Source organism: Pholcus phalangioides, unplaced genomic scaffold (genome assembly GCF_987345545.1).
Source record: "Pholcus phalangioides strain wild (caught in Gottingen) unplaced genomic scaffold, Ppha-v1.0 ptg000011l_1, whole genome shotgun sequence".
In the NCBI taxonomy this organism is placed as follows: domain Eukaryota; kingdom Metazoa; phylum Arthropoda; class Arachnida; order Araneae; family Pholcidae; genus Pholcus; species Pholcus phalangioides.
In genome coordinates this window covers 13,915,346-13,934,574 of record NW_028301604.1, presented here as the reverse complement: position 1 = coordinate 13,934,574, position 19,229 = coordinate 13,915,346, and the positions used below count along the sequence as shown (strand labels likewise).

At 36.6% G+C, this 19,229-nt stretch overlaps 1 protein-coding gene across 3 annotated transcripts in view; it reads right to left on the bottom strand.

The window, feature by feature from the left end:
• Nucleotides 1-10,290, bottom strand: part of LOC149080091 (alpha-mannosidase 2x-like) — a 141,821-nt gene extending 131,531 nt beyond the window's left edge. For all 3 annotated transcript variants that reach the window (XM_089239076.1, XM_089239075.1, XM_089239077.1), the window contains exons 1-2: nt 9,998-10,290; nt 1,619-1,852 (exon numbers count right to left, since the gene is read on the bottom strand). In XM_089239076.1, coding sequence (XP_089095202.1) covers nt 1,619-1,852; nt 9,998-10,162 — 399 coding nt within the window. In that variant the 5' untranslated portion in view covers nt 10,163-10,290. The remainder of the gene's footprint in view (nt 1-1,618; nt 1,853-9,997) is intronic.
• Between the last annotated feature and the right edge of the window lie 8,939 nt (nt 10,291-19,229).

Genomic DNA, 19,229 nt, shown 5'->3' with positions numbered 1-19,229 from the left:
ACCACATTATAATTTATGTCTAATATCATTTAAGAAAAAAATTGATGCAAAAGAATTATATACTGTTATAACCACCCTGATCGTTCCGGATGACGGGTGGTCATTGTATCACAAGGAAAAACAGGATAGTCATTTGAAAACATTACTGACTTTTCCTACAGGTTGGAATGATTGCTATAACATGGGGCCATTGTAACAAGCATTTTGACTGTATCTCCATTTATTTGTAAATGTATTTTCCATCAGATTACTTCACAATACCACATTATAAAGTTGATTTTTGTAATGATTTCAAGTCTGTTACATATAATACACATTTAATACAATATTGAGTCAAATGGCTTTTTTTTTCATGAAACCATTTTTGCTCTGGTTTTCGCCACTGTCCCAGCAAAAGGTATTTTTGTCAGCAAAATGACCAACCAAGGCAGATTGGTAGGCTTGGTTTGAAAATTGGTATGTCTTCCAGGCAGGTAGGAGGCCTCAGCAGGGCCAGATTTCTGCAAGGGCAACATAGGCATTCATTTGACCAGGACCCCCATGTTTTAGGGACCCCTAAATTTATAATTGAATATATTTTACTCAAATTTTTATAAATTTTATTTGGTAAAACTTTGGAAAATATAATAGTTTTCCCTAAATCACATCATACTATTTCCAAAGTGCCCATTATTACCAAACTCTATTAAATATAAATTTTAAAACTATACCAATCAGTTACAGACTTTACACAGCATGTACAATGCACCTATTGCAATATTAACTCCATGACAAAAATATGTTTCAATGTGCCACATTCTTTTGTTTGATTCCTCAATTTCACATCCTTTAATAGTAAAATGATTTATGAAATGATGACAAGAAAGTCAGCATGTTAGATCAACATAAAATCCTCAAATCTCCAAGAAGATTCTTTATATTTGCAATACAAAACTTAATGCATCTGATCTTGCAAACACTTTTTCAGATGAACTGCCACAATTTTCACCCTTGGTTCAGGTTCTGGTGACACAATACTGCAAATTTTAAATAACGCTAGGGGTTTAGAAGAGACATTTCCAAATGTTAAGATAGCATTGAATCATTGACATCACTACCAATATATCAAACTGTTCTAGAGAAAGATCAATCTTCTTATTAAAAAAAATAAAATCATCAGTTTACTCAAGTTTTTCATAAGAACAACTGTCATCTCTTTAGCTTCATTGTTTATTGAAGCTGAGATAACTCAAAAATTAGATTTTGATGACCTTATAAATGATTATTATAATGATTATTAAAAAAAAATTTATTGTAAGATATTTTGTGGAGAATTTTACATTACGTTTCTCATTTAAAATATCCTTTTTCTGATATGTTTACAAACAATGTGTACTGTATCCGCTGATGTACCGAACCTCTTTGACCACGGTCGGGGGGGGGGGGGTTCCAGATATCTTTTTTGACCAGGACCCCATCAAGTCAAAGTCGGGCCTTGGGCCTAAGAACATTATTTTGTCCAAGATGCTATTGAGATGACCCTGTCTCAGTTCATGACTAAAGAGCAAACATAAGTCCACAACTGAGAGTACAAACAATTGATAGATTTTACCAGAATACAATATATCTCTGTACTTACATTTTCATCAACTTCAGCAGGGTTGGAAAGACATAACAAGCAGTCATTTGGAACAAACGGAAGATAGGTGCGATTGCTTTTTATGGAAATCAACTGAATGCTTGAATTCTTTTTTGATCTAGAAATTTTTACCCAATCCTTAAATGTATTTTGGACTTGACCTAACATAGCTTTGTTCCTCTGAATTTCTTCTTCTAGTTTTTCTAATCTTTGTTGCAAAACTGTAAATTCATCCTGAAAGAGATTAAAGGAGTATAAGCCTAAAAAAAATTTTGACTCATTGTTAAAATATAGTTAAATCTCTATAAAACTGGACTTTTTGCTTATAAAAAGAAAATAATGGCTGTGATCTACTGAAGGTCGAGAATCACTGCCCATGATGATATATATACAGGGTGGTAACTATCGACAGCCCAATAATGTTTTTTACATATGATTCCTTGTGAAAAATTAATATAGAAAAGTCTTTTCCATTTTTGGATCAGACGCATTTTAAGTGAGTTATAAGCTTTTGAAATTTTGTGACATGTCATTTTTCTAACAGTCAGTTATGTGCCAAACTCTGAACGAAAGTGCATTTCCACCAGCAGCGGGTTGTCACTTCTTGAAAATTAACTTAAATATTCTGATCCGAATATTTAAGTTAATCCTTCCTTCATGATTGGCGTTTTTTCTCTCCATGTAGTGTGATATTATAACCTTGGTATTACGTATAACTTACATATTAGCTTCGTCCCCCTATGTTGGCAAATTTATCACCAGATTTGTAAAGTGTTAGCCGAATGAGATGTTTGAATTGTTTTTTATCCACCACACACGGATCTATTTTGCTAAAATGTGGCAATTTGTTTACCTTCACTATCAAGTCAAATTTTTTGAGGGAAAGTGCATACAGTGCGTATGTGTTTACTGTGTGTATGCATAATTGTAATTTTACGTTGTCGTTTTAATCAGACTACATGTTGATCAATAAAATAGCAATATTTCTTTGGATTTTTTTGAACTTTCATCGAAACTGTTACATGTAAAAGGCTTCAACGGAGGATGTAAAAATTATAGCCTGAGGAATGTGTGACTGGTGGAAACAGTAAAATAATAACAAAGATTCAATCGGAAACTTTTAATCAAACTTATTGTTATGAATTGACATATTCAAAATAATTTTTGGTTTCAGATTTTTTCTATTGATTACACTACTCAACACTGATTTTGTTCTCAACGATATTTCGTGATTTTAGGGTGCTTTTGGGGCACTGAATCAGACATTGGTTTTATCAGATCGGCTTGTTTTTGGGATGAAGTGAAACTTGAATTTCAATGGTAATACCATAAGCCAGGTACGGATCTATGGGGGAGGGGGATCGATGTGATCACACCCCCCCCCAAGCAAAATACGATAATTCATGAAATTTTTGAAACTTTTATGAGATATTGCATTTTTTTCAAAAAATTTGGGATGGAGAAAAACAGGATGTATGGTCACCATATTCACAGTGTATAACTCATTTTATTTATTTACTTATTATTATTATTTTGTAAAATCACCCCTCCCAACAATGAGCTCTGGATCCACTCATGCCACAAGCAGCATAAAAATCACATTGAAACTGTGTGAAATGTAAATCATTAATAGACATATCAATACATAAAGAACACTGATGTCTGGTAATGATATGTTGAATAAAATAGGGAAGTAAATAGAAAGTCGAAAGAAAAATTTCTACACAAAAATTAGTGGCTGCACACTATATTGAAATATTGATATTATGCATTATCTCAAAAACAAGAGCAGATTCAGCAAAACCAACACCAGTTTTTAAATCAGCAGCCCTAATATACCCATTAAATATACCCCTCAATATACCATTAAAATTTCTTTTGGGAATTTTTTTTTTGGCCTAAAATTTGACTATTTTAATCTACTCACAAACGTTTACATTTATGGTAGCTATTAGAGCCAGTGTATTATTCAAAAAAATAATTTTTAAGAATAACTTCATCCCTCTCAAAAATTTTTAAGGGTAGTTTAGCATACAATATTCTTATACGCTGAATATTATCAAATTAGAAATTATACCCAAAAAAAAAAATAAATAAAATACACTCGGTACTTTCTGATGAACAAGACAAAATGACTAACACTTATGTATAACCTCTGTTAAAGCTGGCGTTGTGAGATGCAAAGAACATATTCTGATTGACTTGTAACAAAAATTTTTTTCTCTTTCTTGAAAAGTGTGAGGGAAAAAAACTTGTTTTTATACCTCTTTCGTTTTCTGGATTTCTGTGTGGGGGTTAATATATTTTTAGCATTTCCAAAAACGCCAAGTTACATTTTTTGTGTACGACTGGTGAATTTGGCAGGATTTTGAAGTGACGTCATCAATTTTTAAAGCGTTATAACTCATTAAATTATGGGTCGGATCAAAAAACTGATAACACTTTTCCATATTAATTTTTCACAAGGAATCACATGTAATTATTGGGTGGTTAATAGTTACCACCCTGTATATTGTTACGAAAATTATTGGTAGTGCAATTCGCTAAAAACCCCTCGAAATACCGCCAAGTTAGAGTGATGCCAGACCGGAAATATAAAGATAAACACTCAAATCATGTGGAAAGATCTAGAAGGTCTTTGTTGACCTCCACATGGTGGTGCCATCAGACTGGTACTACAGTAGAATTTTTGGAAAATTTGATGTGTTTATAAAAACTAGGTCGGTTCGTAGAAATGGATTCTGAAGGAGACACGTTATCTGTCGAATACATTTCCGCTGCTTGTGAATAAGTGTAAATAGCTGTTCTCAGTGAAATAAATCTGTGACGTCCTGCTAATTGTTTCACCCTCTGATTATTTCAAGGACTTATGAGAAATTATCCGAAAGAATTTGGTGTCGGAATTGGGATAATTCAAGGACTTGAATGGCAAAGACAAGAGGAATGGCGATGGATGAGATGTGAGAACAGCTGCACCAACTGATGTCAGTGATGAGACAGATGAAATTGGGCATTGTGGGAGAGATGAACAAATCTACGGCCGCTGTCAACACCTCTATCCCTGCCGTAAATGACAGGATAGAGGTCACGAGTGCAGCCATCAACACATCCATTCAGGGTTTAAGCTAGATAAAAAATTCCTTTAGTAAGAAAGCGAAAATGGGGGGGGGAGAGCTTTAGCAAAATGCTGCAATGCTAATGATTGATGGTTGGATGTCCATTCGTTTTTACCTTCTGTATGCATTTTAGCAAAAGTGGCTACTAGTTCTTTTGCATTCTAAGAATTTCTTTTGTATTTTGCAAAAAATGCAATCGCAGCCTAAACCCTGCATCCATTGCTGCTGTCAATGATGATGTCACCGCCTCTATCGCTGAAGTAAAGGATGATGTCACCACCGTCAGCACCTCCATCGCTGAAGTCAGAGAAGATGTCGCTGCCGTGAAGCGAAACATCGCTAGAGTAAAGAACTACATCGCCACTGCCTTTGCTAGAGTGAAAGAGCTTCCCCCAGGAAATGAACGCGGTTGATGAGAAGCTCTCAAAGAGGGTACAAGAGCTGGAAAGAAGATTTTGAGAGCGTACGGGAACCTGAAAGACAAGTCATGTGTGTGCTGGAAAAGCCCTGAAAAAAGCCACCTGCGGAGACCATGCTCAGTCGCAGTTGATGGTACAGCAAATACAAAATGTGAAGTGTACCACGTTTCACAGCTGGATGGTGGAGACCATGGACAGTCGCAGTTGATGGTACAGCAAATACAAAATGTGAAGTGTACCACGTTTCACAGCTGGATGGTGGAGACCATGGACTCTACATGAGAGGCAAAATTGATGGACTCCTATGTGGAACGGTAATCGACACTGGAGCCATCATCAGGACAGACTTGGCTCAAAAATTTTAGCAAAAACAACTTCTCTATGTACCACCATCATTGACGCTGCAGACAGTCATGGGAGAGAAAATGATGCATGGAAAACTGGAAATCTGGGTAAAACTCGCCACGGTCGCCTACTGACACACTGTCTTCGTGGCTGATATAAAGGACCCGTGTATCATTGGGCTGGACTTCCTGAGGAAACATGGATTTTCCTTAGATATGAGAAATGACCAGCTCCACACGCAGAAGGAACACATTGCCCTACTTGGATGTGGTCATGATGAATTTCCTCCACGGAAAGTGATGGCCATTCCAGAAGCAGAAAAGTTCATACCTGATAGCATGAAGAAGATCCAGCCTCATAAAGAAAAAGTGCATGGAAATGCCAACACCCTGCTGAGAGAACCGTGTCCACAGAACCGTCGTGATTGCATCAAGGCTGGAAAAAAATACGGGGCAGTGAACCAGACAGTGAGACAGATAACATCTCAAGTCCAAAGTGACGATCCTAGAAGCAACGACAACACCCGGAAAGCCCAGCTAGAAGATCCTGACACACGACCAATAATGGACTTATAGAAATCCGCCAGGAATAATCCAATGTAGCAAGGAGTCACCTCTTCCAGTCTGATGACCAAAAGATACTGGGTGCTATGGGACTACCTGGAAATGAGAGGTGCCGTGTTGCACCACAAATGGGAGTCAGAGGCTTTAAAGACGTTCAGATGGCAATTCATCCTACCCAGAGGCCATGTGAAAGAGGTCTTGAATGAGTTGCACAGGAGCCTGACCGATGGACATTTTGGCATAACCAAGACTCTTCAGAAGGTCTGTGAACGATTCTACTGGAACAAGCCCAGGACTGATGTGGAGAAATGGTGCAAGAGTTATTATGACATTATTTTACAATATTATTTTATTCTGTGTAAGTGGTGAGGTGGTATGCGGCCCACAGATGGCATGAAGGTAAATTATTGCATTGCGATGCCTGCGCCACTTGAAAAGGTCCTCTGAAATGCACATGGGCCTGCCTTCAGCTCTACAACATTGGTGCGCCATTTGAGAGAATCACCCCGAATGTCCTTGAACCATTACCCAGAACTAACTATGTCCACAAGTACAAACTTGTGGTGATGGACTATTTTACTAAGCGGCCAGAAGCGTATTCCGTTCCTGATCAAGAAGCAGTGACACTGGCTGAATGCTGAAGTTTTAGTGTGAAATCGTGTGTCTTGATTTGGAGTCCCCATGATGATCCATTCTGACCAAGGAATGAACTTCAACAGTTTTCGGCGGCATGTGCAAGCTTCCGGGAATGCAAAAGATACAAAGTACGCTGCTTCATCCGGAATCTGACGTGATGGTTGAGAGATTCAACAGAGCCATCCTGAACCACCTCTCGCTCTTCGCATCCCAGAAAAAACAAGATTGGGACTCAAAGTTACCGCTTTTCCTGCTGGCCTATCGAACTGCTGTCCACGAGAGCACCAGATTTTCACAAGCACAAATGCTCATGGGACAAGATCTTCAGCTGCCAGGTGACCTGCTGTTTGGGCAACCACCGGAAGAATACATTGAGGGACTCCAGGATATGCATCGAATTGCCAGAGACAGGATCAACATTGGCTCCAAAAAGATGAAGAACCTCTACAATGTAAAGGCCACGTCTCACGACTTCAAGGAGAAAGACCTTGTCTGGCTCTGGAACCTGAAGCGCCGAAAATTACTTTGCCTGAAACTCCAGACATCTCGGGAAGGACCCTATAGTTGTGAAGAAATTGAACGATGTGGTAATTCGGGTTCAACGAACTCCATCATCAAAATTCAAGGTGGTCCACCTCAACAAACTGGTTCCTTACCACAGTGAGTGACAAGGTGCAACCCGCCAACTTAAAGATTGAATTGTCGAGACAAACAATTTTAAAGGAGGGGGCAGTGTTACGAAAATCATCAGTAGTGCAATTTGTTAAAAAAACCCTCAAAATACCGCTGAGTTGGAGCAATGCCAAACCAGAAATGTAAAGATAAACCCTCAAATCATGTGGAAAGATCTAGAAGGTCTTCGTGGACTTCCATAAAGTGGTGTGCCAGACTGGTACTACGGTAGAATTTCTGGAAAATTTGATGTGTCTATAAAAACGAGGTCGGTTTGTAGAAATGGATTTTGAAGGAGACGCTATCTATCGAAAGCATTTTCGCTGCTTGTGAGTAAGTGTAAATAGCTTTTTTTTTAAACATCCTGCAAATTGTTTCACCATCTGATTATTTCAAGGACTTGTGAGAAATTATGCGGATGAATATTATTTCAAAGGTTCTGCCACGATGACGAAGTAGTGAAACACTGCTCCAGTCATATGGTTTTCAGGCCATGCTAAAAATATTACAACCAAAGTGAAACCTTGATATAATGATACTCTGAAGTCCAAGAAAGAATATAGTTGTAGAAGGATTATTGTTCTATAAAGAGGCAACATTATGATTATGTTCCACCAAAATTTTCCTGTTGTTGATGTCTTTTCTGAATGTATGTTGTTAGTGTACACCAAGAAAATACATTTTCAAGTATTTGTTGGCTACGAAAAATTGTAATTAATCAGTTGGAAAATAGAATTTAATTATATGCATTACCTCTGTAAGAAGGTTTACCACATAGCTCTGTGTTTTAAACAGAAAGTAGCAATATCAACAACTCCATCAACACTTTCGGCAACCAGGTGGTGCAAAAATTGATATTATCAGATGCCCTCTGAAGAACGAAAACAAGTGACAAATTTACAATAAAATTCAAGATGATTGTGAGCGAAATACAGATAATGTTGTAATCGTGGTTCCAAAATCTTTTTAAAAATATTGTTATGGAGGGATTTATGGCAGTAAAGGATATTGTTACATTGAGAGGAGTTTAATATTAGACTATATAGGCAATTCCAGATAAAACTCTGCAAGTGAGGTTGTAGCGAGTTTGGCGATTTTTTTTGTTCCAATAGATTGGCTTTTCAAAATTTTCGTTGATGACAAGAATGTTTCTCAAGTCAACGTGCTAGCCTTATTTATTTTTTATCACTATTTTAAATTCATATCATTACCAGTGTCGTAGGTCTCGTTATCATGAATTTTTCAATTTCCATTATGGATTTTTTGTCACCAATAGTTTCTTACCCAAAATGTGCTGCTAAAATGGTTTCAAACAGTGACTGGCATAAAAAATTCAGTTGATAGTGTGTTTGCTGGCACAGGCGGTCCTAATTCAAACATAATGGTTTGACGAATCCCATGGCCAACACTTATTTTCAATGGTTCCAGAATTTCTCCTCACAATTTTTTTTTTACATTTGTCAAAGGTTGGCGGACAACTTGAAATTTTACGATGTCTATGATGTTTGGCAAGAAAAAATTCTGTGCTACCAAGGGAGCCAAAACCATGGCAAAATTAGAAATCACCAATTTGGAACAGCCTTGTTTACAGAATCTTAGCCATAATTCAAAGTAAGATTTGAAAAAATAGCATCACAGAGGGATTTGTTGTCGTACCGAGTATCGTTGTAGCGAGGTTTCACTGTACCATTTTATGCTCCAAAAGTCTTATTATATGAAACTTTTTTCACCAAATACTCCCGATAACACTGGATAACAATGAAATTGAGTCCAACATGAAAATGTACGATTCTGAATGATTTTGACCTGCTGAACACAAATATCACCATAAAAATTATTATTGGTTCTTGTTTTTGAGATATTACCCTGCTAACAGTTAGAAAGTCCTTTACAAGAGTAATTGTTTGGTGAAAAGTGGTAAAGATCATAGATTAATGTTATCAGGAAAAATAGTCAACCTCAATGCTGGCTGACTGCTGTTGGACAATTGTAAGAAATGCTCCTCATGTACAATGCCATATTGGTGAAGTTTTTATACACTTCTGTAGTTTTTCTGTATATTTATTTTGTTTTCTATATACAGTATATACTTGCTAATCCAGCATACCCTGGACTGATGTGTGCTGGATTATAGAAATTGCAGGATTAAAGGAAGTTAGTTGAAAAAGCCCATTTAAATAAAATAAACTTCTGCGCAGACATGCTTTCCTTCTCTGCGGGACTTGCACACTCACGGATTATCAAGTCTACTGTACTTATGTTGTATTTCAATGTATTGTGTTATAAAATGTATGATTTTAGAGAAAACCGTAGCAAATCCAGCTTTTTTTATGACCAAATTCATATTCAGCATACCAATTACATAAGAAATTACTATTTTTGTTATGGACATAGAAACTTTGTCAAAATCTGTTGGTCAGTGTAATCCACTGAAGAAAAAAATGGATTATACTTTACTGTTTATAAAACTACATAACAGAAATCACATAGATATGAAACTAAAGGTTTTTTTAAATTTGAAAGAGCAAAAAAAAAAAAAAAAGAAATCGATGAAGGTTTTAAACGTTTTCAAGATTAAAAGCTGCAGCATAATCATGTTTGCGAATGTGTTTTATTGCAGATTTTTACCTTCGCAACATCAGCTTGAGAGGTCCCTTTGGATGGGATTCTTGTATACAAATGTCTCATAACAAAATAACCTACAGCTAAAATGATAGCAATCCGAATAGCTCCTTGAATGACAGCAGAGCGACGGAATTGAAAGACTGAGGTTCCGAGTGTGAAACGAATCATTTTTTATGAGAAACAATCGAAACGGACACGAACACGAGACAGAACATGGCATTACACTTCTTGATAATAAGCTGCTCTAGAACTTCCAATTATATGAATTAGGAAATCTTCGTGCATCGTACAGTACACGTTTCTTACGCAAATACGTAAAAATAACATAAATCAGCTGTCAGTAAACAATAGTTTTTATCTTGCATGTATATCCTCTGACCATATTCACTGAAAGATTTTGGTAATCATACGTCCCGGATTTCCCGGGACATTCTCGTATTTTTTCGCTAAATGACCGTCCCAACTTTTTGCAAAAATGTCCTGGCTTTTTCCGTTTTTTCAACTGAAAAACCAGGTAAACAATACTTACTTAAAGTGATCATACGCCCTGTATTTCCAGGAAATACCCACGCTTTTCGTTTTTTGGCTATTCCCACATTTTTTCGCAAAAATATTCCGGGGTTCTTCCCGTTTTTTAATGAGGCTTTTCGAATAGACGTCATAATCATCATCAGCATCACTCTGAGGGACAAATACTAGAACCCCTATATACCCAGGCCGACGCATTCGCCATTTTGGTCATCTGTAGCGCTGCTCAATGTTAAGGCGCGTATACACTAACGATCCGATCTTGCAACGCACGATCCCCTGCAGCGGTTCTAATCCGCTCGTGGGTATACAAACTTCCTTTGTGTTCCTTTCTTTTCTTTGTGTTCGTAGAAAAAACCGATTCCAGGTGGGTCCAGTGAAAACAGCTCAAGAATCGTTCACAACACCGTACAAATTACTGAACAACCAGTTGCGAATGTTTTCATTGCATGATCCGCGCCTTAATTTTAATGTAGGATCCTGAGGACCTCTTCCTTTTTTAAAATTATTATTAGAGTGTTTCTAAATAATTTTTGTCAATTTTTTCGAAATTGCTGCAAAAATTCCGTAACTTTCGGCTCCAGAATGTTAAAATTCGGATAAAAACAGGATTTCCAGAGTTATATCACATTCATTGAAATTTATCATTTTTCCCTTAAATCTAATTTTTCATTCGCATTTGTCCCCCCCCCCCCATTTTCAGCGTGGGGGAATTATGTTAGGTTGCCATGCCAAGTCTCCGACGCGATCCTTTTTTTTTAATCTGTTTGACGGTCATTTCCGAAGCGACGATTATGTTCAGCAACTCTGTAGGACCTCAGCGATGACCAAAATGGCTGACGGTTCCGCTCGTATATGAAGACTAGCGGCTAAAAATCCGACATTCCCTGGTGAACTAGGCCAATCACAGAGGAGCGGGAGTGAGTTACTCTCGAACCGGTCGTTACTTCGTGTAAAATACTTCGGCAACTGTTCGGAACTCACAATGCGCAAGCGCGTTCTCCGTAATTTTGTAAAATTTTGCGCTCTTTTCTCATTTTTTTCTGGCTCTCATCTTTATTTTTTTCCATCAATATTTTCTATATAGTTCTCTTTTTTCATCAATTTCCTGCATTAAATACATTTTCCTGTTACTATTTTTTCCACATTACGTATATTTTTTTTATTTTTCCTGCATTACGTATATTTTGATTGTTTTTCCTACATTAAAAGTACATTTTCCTGTAATTTTTCCTACATTGTGTATTTTCCTGTAATTACTTTTCTTACATTACATGTACCTTTCTGTTCTTATTTTTCCTGCATATTAAGTACATTTTCTTGTAATTATATTTTCTACAGTAAGTATACTTTCCTGCAAAGAAGGATAAAAAATCTGAAAATCCTCTCCTTGAGAAAATTCTACCTATGCTTTCCTGTAATTAACTATATGTTTAATTGCTGTCAACCCCTTTTAAATATGAATCAATAGAATTAAAGAAATCTTTCGGATGAAATAAAATAGAATTTACAATGTCTAAGTCTCTTCGCGCATGTCGTTTCCATGATTTATTCAATGTGGAAAAAAAAAAATAAAGCTGTCTGAATTCATTAACATTTGAGCACTTTCAAAGTGGTTTACTACAATTTCTGCTTGTATCGTTGAACTTTTGTGACAAGCTTATGACTTTTGAATTTAGAAAACTAATATCATTTCCACAACCCTTAAAGTTTTTCTTGACTTGGTACTATGGATACAACACATCCTCAGACCGATATTTTGGGATTAGCTCATGATTAGTGGTAAGTTATTAAAAGTTGTTTTAGCCCCACTGTTTGGGATGGTCAGCTTAAGTTGGTTTTTCAATTTTAAGGTGCAAATCTAAGCCAAACTCCCATTTAACCCTTTAAGTGGTTTTTGAAAGTTTCCTGATCATCATTTGAAATTGCAAAACCTTGCCATTATGTGTGTGGCTTTCTATGAAGAGAACCCTTTTTGTATTATTTATATATTGAGCATATATTTCTCTTTTTTTTCTCGCTTCTTCTTCTTATCTAACCTAGAACAATAACTAACTCTGCCCACTAACAGTTGATTGGTTGGAGGGGAATGGAAAACATTTTATTGTAAAAACAGTTTCACTGCATTTTAATAGGAGACAAAATATTTCGGGGTGACAGAAATAAAGCAGATCAGGTTTGACAAGATATCTCAGGATTAAGGTCTCTTTGGGCAGAGCAACACAGTCTATAATATTAAAAATTTAATTCATGATCATGTTTATTTTTAATATTGTAGAATCGTGTCTGCAATGTCTTATTGATGGCCTTATCCTCTCGGCTGTTAGAATAATTGTTTATTCTACAGTTTATATCTGTTTATCTACTGTATATATATGTTTATCTATTGTATATATATGTTTATCTTCAATGTTATAGAATGTCTGATCTCATATTGACTTTGATGGTCTGATCCTCTCTGCTATATCAGGAAATTGCTTATTCTATAATGTATAAAAATTCAAAACACCACGTACATCTGCACAGTATTACAGAATGCTATGAAAAATAGCATTTTCAATCTATGGAAATACAAGCAGCAATTAAAAAAAAAAATTTTAATTTCAAAATATATAAAATCATGTTTATTTCTAATTGCCTTTGGGACTATGACATAGTGTGTGCAACTTTGTTTATTTATGTTAAACGTCATTCAATAACATATGACTTAATAAAAAATTTTATGTTCAAAAATTTTTTCCCTCTCACTGTGTATAATTTGTACATTTCTATTATTCTCACAACCGTTCAAATATTACGTAAGCACCAATAGGGAAAAATAGGGTTTTATATTTGCTTTTAATAGCAAGGAAGGAAGGGATTGGAATGAAGATTATCTAAGCATTTGGATGAGAACATATTGGCATGGCTTTCTTCAAATCGGGTTTGAAGAAAATTGAATATATCAGTTTATTGAGGATATATAACTACAGTACCTTGGCTAACAATTTTTTTTTTCATAGTTTTTCTGCCTTGGCTAACGGATGTGATTAATGAACATTTTCTTTGATACAAATGCGAGCAATGACATAAATCAGCTGCATCATGAGATGAATTTAAGCTAATCATTGTCAGAATGTCACTTGAGCATTGATTTACTCACATCCCCTTTTGTGTAATCTGTTCTCCAGATGTACCAAAACACAAATGGATGGGGGACACCTACACACTCGACTGTGTTAACACTGGCTTAAGCAGAATAAAGCTGGTGTTTGTGTGCATAGTTTAAAATAAAAAGATCTATATCTTATACTCCTATAAATTCTCATTTATAGCTCTCAAAGCTATTCATTTTAGCGTTTGGTCAGTTTTTATCGTCTTTATAACATTCCTTGGTATTTTAAAAAACAAACTTGGTATTTTAAATTTTGAGCCATACCTGGAATAAATCAAACAATATTCCATAGAAATTTATGGGAAATTGTGTTTCAACAATCACAACGACTCACCGCTGTGGTGGTCGAGTGGTTGTAGTGACGGACTCGCGATGCGAGGATCCGGGTTCGAACCCCACAGTGGTGGTCGGCTGAAGTTGGTTTTCTGTGGTTCCCAACTTCAAGGCGCAAATGCGAGCCGATCTCCCCGTTAAAAAGTCTCGCCACAGAGAGCAACAGTCCTACAACGATAAATCATTCAATCATAACACTTCACTCATAGTTAGAAAAACTGATGGCAGTACTACACATAACAAGCATTACAGAGAAACAAAAAACTTCACGTCAGGTTTCACTACACGTACACGCACATTCCCGCATGTACCGATTCGTTGGGGGTTCCGCGGGGGGGGGGGGTGCATGTGTGGTGTAGCAGTAATAGGTAGGGCCTCCAAAAAATGGCTCGGGGATCCATGATGTTCTTAAGTCAGCCACCTCGTTGGGCAATTTGCCTGTTGTGGCGTTGTATTTGTAACAAACAAAAGTGATTCTGGAGCGAATTTCTTCATACTTTAGTACTGTATCCTCATTCAGAGCTGCAACTAGATACTTTGTCACCCAGGGCAAGCTGGAATTTTGGTGCCCCTTGCATGTAGAGGAAGCAGTTAAAGAGTGAATTTGGCGCCCCTTCTGGTTCAGCACCCAGGGCACCAGACCCACCTGTCTTCCCCCCCCAGTTGCAGCCCTGTCCTCATTTCTAACCAAATCTAATACAGTATCTCATATTACTAAAGACATAATTATCAAAAATTTCCTGTCAATTGAGCATTCATCACACTGATATAGATTTTTAATAGATCATTTTTCATCCTTTTAATCAAAGCATTGATATGCGATGTGGAAAATGATGCATCAGTACTTGGACCAGATTTTGACCACATTTGACATTTTAATGAAATGAAACTCACAGGGCACTTAGATATGCTACACATATTAGTAAACAGCTCAGCAAACCATGCATTGAAGATTATTGTTTAGATCAGTGGTTCTCAAACTGGGGCCTTATGGCCCCCTTGCAGTCCTGGGATATTCTAGGGGGGCCACGGCAGAAAATCAAAAGAAAGGTGATACATGACAGGTGGTGAAGGAAGTCATAGAGAGCTGTGAAGAGAAAAGCTTTAAAAGTGAAACATAGTTGAAAAATATTACTACTTTCAGAATCCATCAGATTCGTCCATAGAAGGGGTCGTCTTAACCCTTGGGTCTATGTGGGCATGACCCGGATCTTCATGTCTATAACGGAGGGGGGGGGGACTGCACTATATGGGATCTGCTACTATGATTTTCATATGTAAGATGTTACTTAAAGCTAAGTATGGAGGGCCGCCAGAACAATGGTTGATGTGTTGGTAGGGTCGATTTATCGTGCATGTTCGTTGAATCGTCCCGTATTTTACAATATAAACAATATAATTTGGCTCCTGGGAGAGATGATAATCCACCATTTGAATCCGTGCCTAGCCAGGATTCCAGAGATTGATCTGATTTATTAAAATTTCATTCATAATAAAAAATAGAAAGTATCTCACTCTTGGATGAGGGTAGGGGGGGGGGGTCCTGGATAGGACAGGGGGCCACGAGAAAAAAGTGTGATCCATGGGGTGCCATGAGCTGAAAAAGGTTAAGAAACACTGGTTTAGATGAAAGGGGTTTTGAAACCAACTTGATCGATGCTCTTCTGGGCATTCAAAATGTACATGCACTATTAAGGAATCAAAAAGTTATTTTTCTAGTTTTGCTGGCAAAAGATGTTAGTAAAATATTATAAAGCACAATGGCAATTGATGGTTGTTTTGTTGATTGGTAGAGGTGCTCACCTCAGCAGTGCAATGTCCTGAAATCTCGATCTATTCTACTAGGTTGCTTCAGATCAACAAGAGAAGTAAAGAGGGCCCGGGGGGGGGGGGCTTACACAGGACCTACCTTTAAAAGGGCGGGGGGGGATACAGGGTAAAATATTTCCTCTCATCACAAGCTTTCAAAAAACATTTTAAATTTACAGAAATTAATGAAAACAGTAGAGATATTTTTATACGATATTTCATTAAACTTATTTGAATTTAAATTTTTAAATTCAATTTTTATCTCTTGGAGGTCACTTGGGGTCACCCATTATATAATATATCATTATATACCCTCCTCCCCCCCCCCCGCGTATCTCTCGAGAATGGGGAGGGCAGCCGAAGCCCCCTTGGTTAATAACGGTACTAATCTAGAAGGTTTTGGTCCAGTTTACTTGATTTTGCTGACAAGTGGGGTTGGGGAGGGGTAAAAACCCATAAAATTTTGCTTAAGTAATACTTGAACGATCTATAGTTACGGCCCAACCACTTCCTTCTGGAACTATTTAAACTTTTATCCGGCTCGGAAGGTTTCAATCTGTTGTTTACACTTCTCTTACAGTGTTTACGCCGCTAAATTTACGGTTCGAGATTAACTCATTCCCGCTCCTCTGTGATTGGTCGAGTTCACCAGGGAATGTCGGATTTTTAGCCGCTAGTATATGAAGGCGTCTTAACCATGAAGGAAAGAATAACAGGAGGTGACGCGACCAGCGCCTCCCGTGAGAAAGCTTGGGATATCTGGGTTGCCAGATGAAGCCAGTGATCGCTCTATTAAAGGGACCAAGTAAGCCCAAACAAACCGTGGCTTCCCATCCTTTCCTATGAGAAACATCCCCGTTTTTAAAAATCATTTAAAAATTTACTATTCACTTTAGGAACTCGATTTTTTTTTCTCAAATTCTTTGGATATATTTATACAATTGAACGAGAGCTTTCACAATTTTAGTTGTTATTTGTTTTCGAATATTAGCTTCAACAACATGGAACCTTTTACAAAAATAACCAAAATTTACCCATATCTTGTACCACAAAAGTTCTTCTCGGCATTTTAATTTTAAAAAAAATTATGCCAAAGTATGTAACACCTCAGTGCTGAGAGAAAAACAATGTTTAAAGGCACTTGAACAAGCGGTGTTTGAAAAAATCTGACTTTTTTTGCGAAAAACATTATATATGCAAAACATTAGCATATATAATGCCTTTCAGCTGTTTATATTCAACTATAGTAGAAATATTTCTCCATTCCAGGCAAAAACTCGAACATAGACACAATTTTAGATTTCAAATTCAATTCGAAACTTTTTTGTCAAATTTTCGTACACATACCACTTTAAAAGCAAAGTAATTGGTACAAAATGAAGAGAAAAAAAAAGCAGCCGAGATTATTTTCTCAAGTACTATAGGCCAGAGAAATGACTTATCGCGGCTCGTAAAAAAAGTTTTTTATTTTTTAATATTTTTTTCTCAATACATCTACATAGCGGAAAGTTCGGATGGGCGGCATATATTTCCAGTAATCCGTATTCAAGAATATGAGAGTGGAACGGAAGAAGGGTGGCGAAATTTGTACAGCCTACAGGCAGCAAAACCATAAATACACAGTGACGGAGGACGCTCGAGCACTTCCAGTACTTTGAGGTACGGGGGCGGCAAAATGCTGTTTGCCCCGGACGGCTGAATCATGTTTGCCCCGGGTGGCAAAAATCCTAGCTACGGCCCTGTCAGAAGGTGCTCGAGCACCTCAGAATTGATTCAGAAATCAAAATTCCTCATGTAAAGCTTAAGACGAGCGCCCACGGGCCTGAAACACTTTCGAAATGTCCCGGATCTATCATAATGATGAACGAAACAAAAAAGCAAGATAAACAGTTAAAAGAAAAAAAATTATGAAAATTGCATTTTATTGCAGCTTCATATTATTTTAATTAATCATATTCCCATAGACATTAATGTGAGGCATGAAATTTTTAAAATAAATTGAAGCACTGAACTAAAAACTTATGACGAGTCGAGAGTGAAAAGTGATCTTCCCCTTTCAAAAATAAATTAAAAATATAACAACCCCTTATATAAGGATAAGATTTTATTTTCCCCCTTTATTGGATCATGTAGATTACCTGAAGACGCATTAAATGGTCATGGTGTATAAATTTATTTAGTTATTAATATTTTAAGAGAATTCGATCTGGCAAAACACATGTTAAGTATAGGGAAAAGAGCGGTTTGTTTGGGCTTACTTGTCCGCCCATAGGGTTGCCACAACGGCTTCAATTTTCGTTCCTGATGTCACCTCCTGTTATTCTTTCCTCCATGCGTCTTAACAAACACTACCTCAGCGGTTCTCAACCTTTTTTGATTCGCGGAGCCCTTCCTGGTTAAGGTCAGGTTACATTTGAGGTGACCATACGTCCCGTATTTCCCGGGACAGTCCCGGTATTTTCAGTTTTTTTGGCCGTCCCGACTTTTTAGCAAAAATGTCCCGGTTTTTCCCGTATTTCCTACGAAGCCTACTTGAATGTTTATTCTTAATTGAAGTCAAAGATTGACATTATTTTTCAACTCATAAATTATTTTATGATAATTACAACTATAAATAAGAATATTAATCTCCCACATTTGTCTTGGTGAACGTTTTTTTCGTGAAATACATTTTAATCTACTGCAATTTGTAGTAATGCATTATTTCCCGCCATTGTGATTTTTACGTAATTTCAACAATATTTGGCAACTTTGTTTCGTTTTGGCGTCATTTTTGGCAGTAATTGGCGATGTCCCGTATTTTCCCGTATTTGTAATCCCGATTTCCCGTATTTCTCTCGAGGAAATATGGTCAGTCTAGGTTATATATACTGTATATCTATATATATGAGAAGATATTTTGTTTATAAAATGAATACATACGCACGAAGAAATAGAAAAGATGCATTTTAAAAACAAGTCTGCGTGTGTGTGTGTGTGTGTTTTTTGCATGGTTATTTTTTTAATGCATATTTTCTCATTTTTTGTACAAATTTTGGAATTTTCGATTTTTCAAGATTTTTAGTGTATATTCTGGGGTGTTTAATGCATATGCTGGGTATTTTCTGTGCATATTTTGGCATTTTAAGTGCACATTTTGGTATTTTATGTGCACATTTTGGTATTTTAAGTGCACATTTTGGTATTTTATGTGCACATTTTGGTATTTTAAGTGCACTATTTGTATTTTAAGTGCTTTTTTTGAATTATTAAGTGCTTATTTTTGCATTTTTAAGTGCTTATTTTTGAATTATTAAGTGCTTATTTTTGCATTTTTAAGTGCATATTTGCATATTTTTAGAGCATATTTTGCCACTTTTTTAGTGCATATAATCCGAGCTTTAATGATAAGCTTTTATCGTTTTTCCAAGA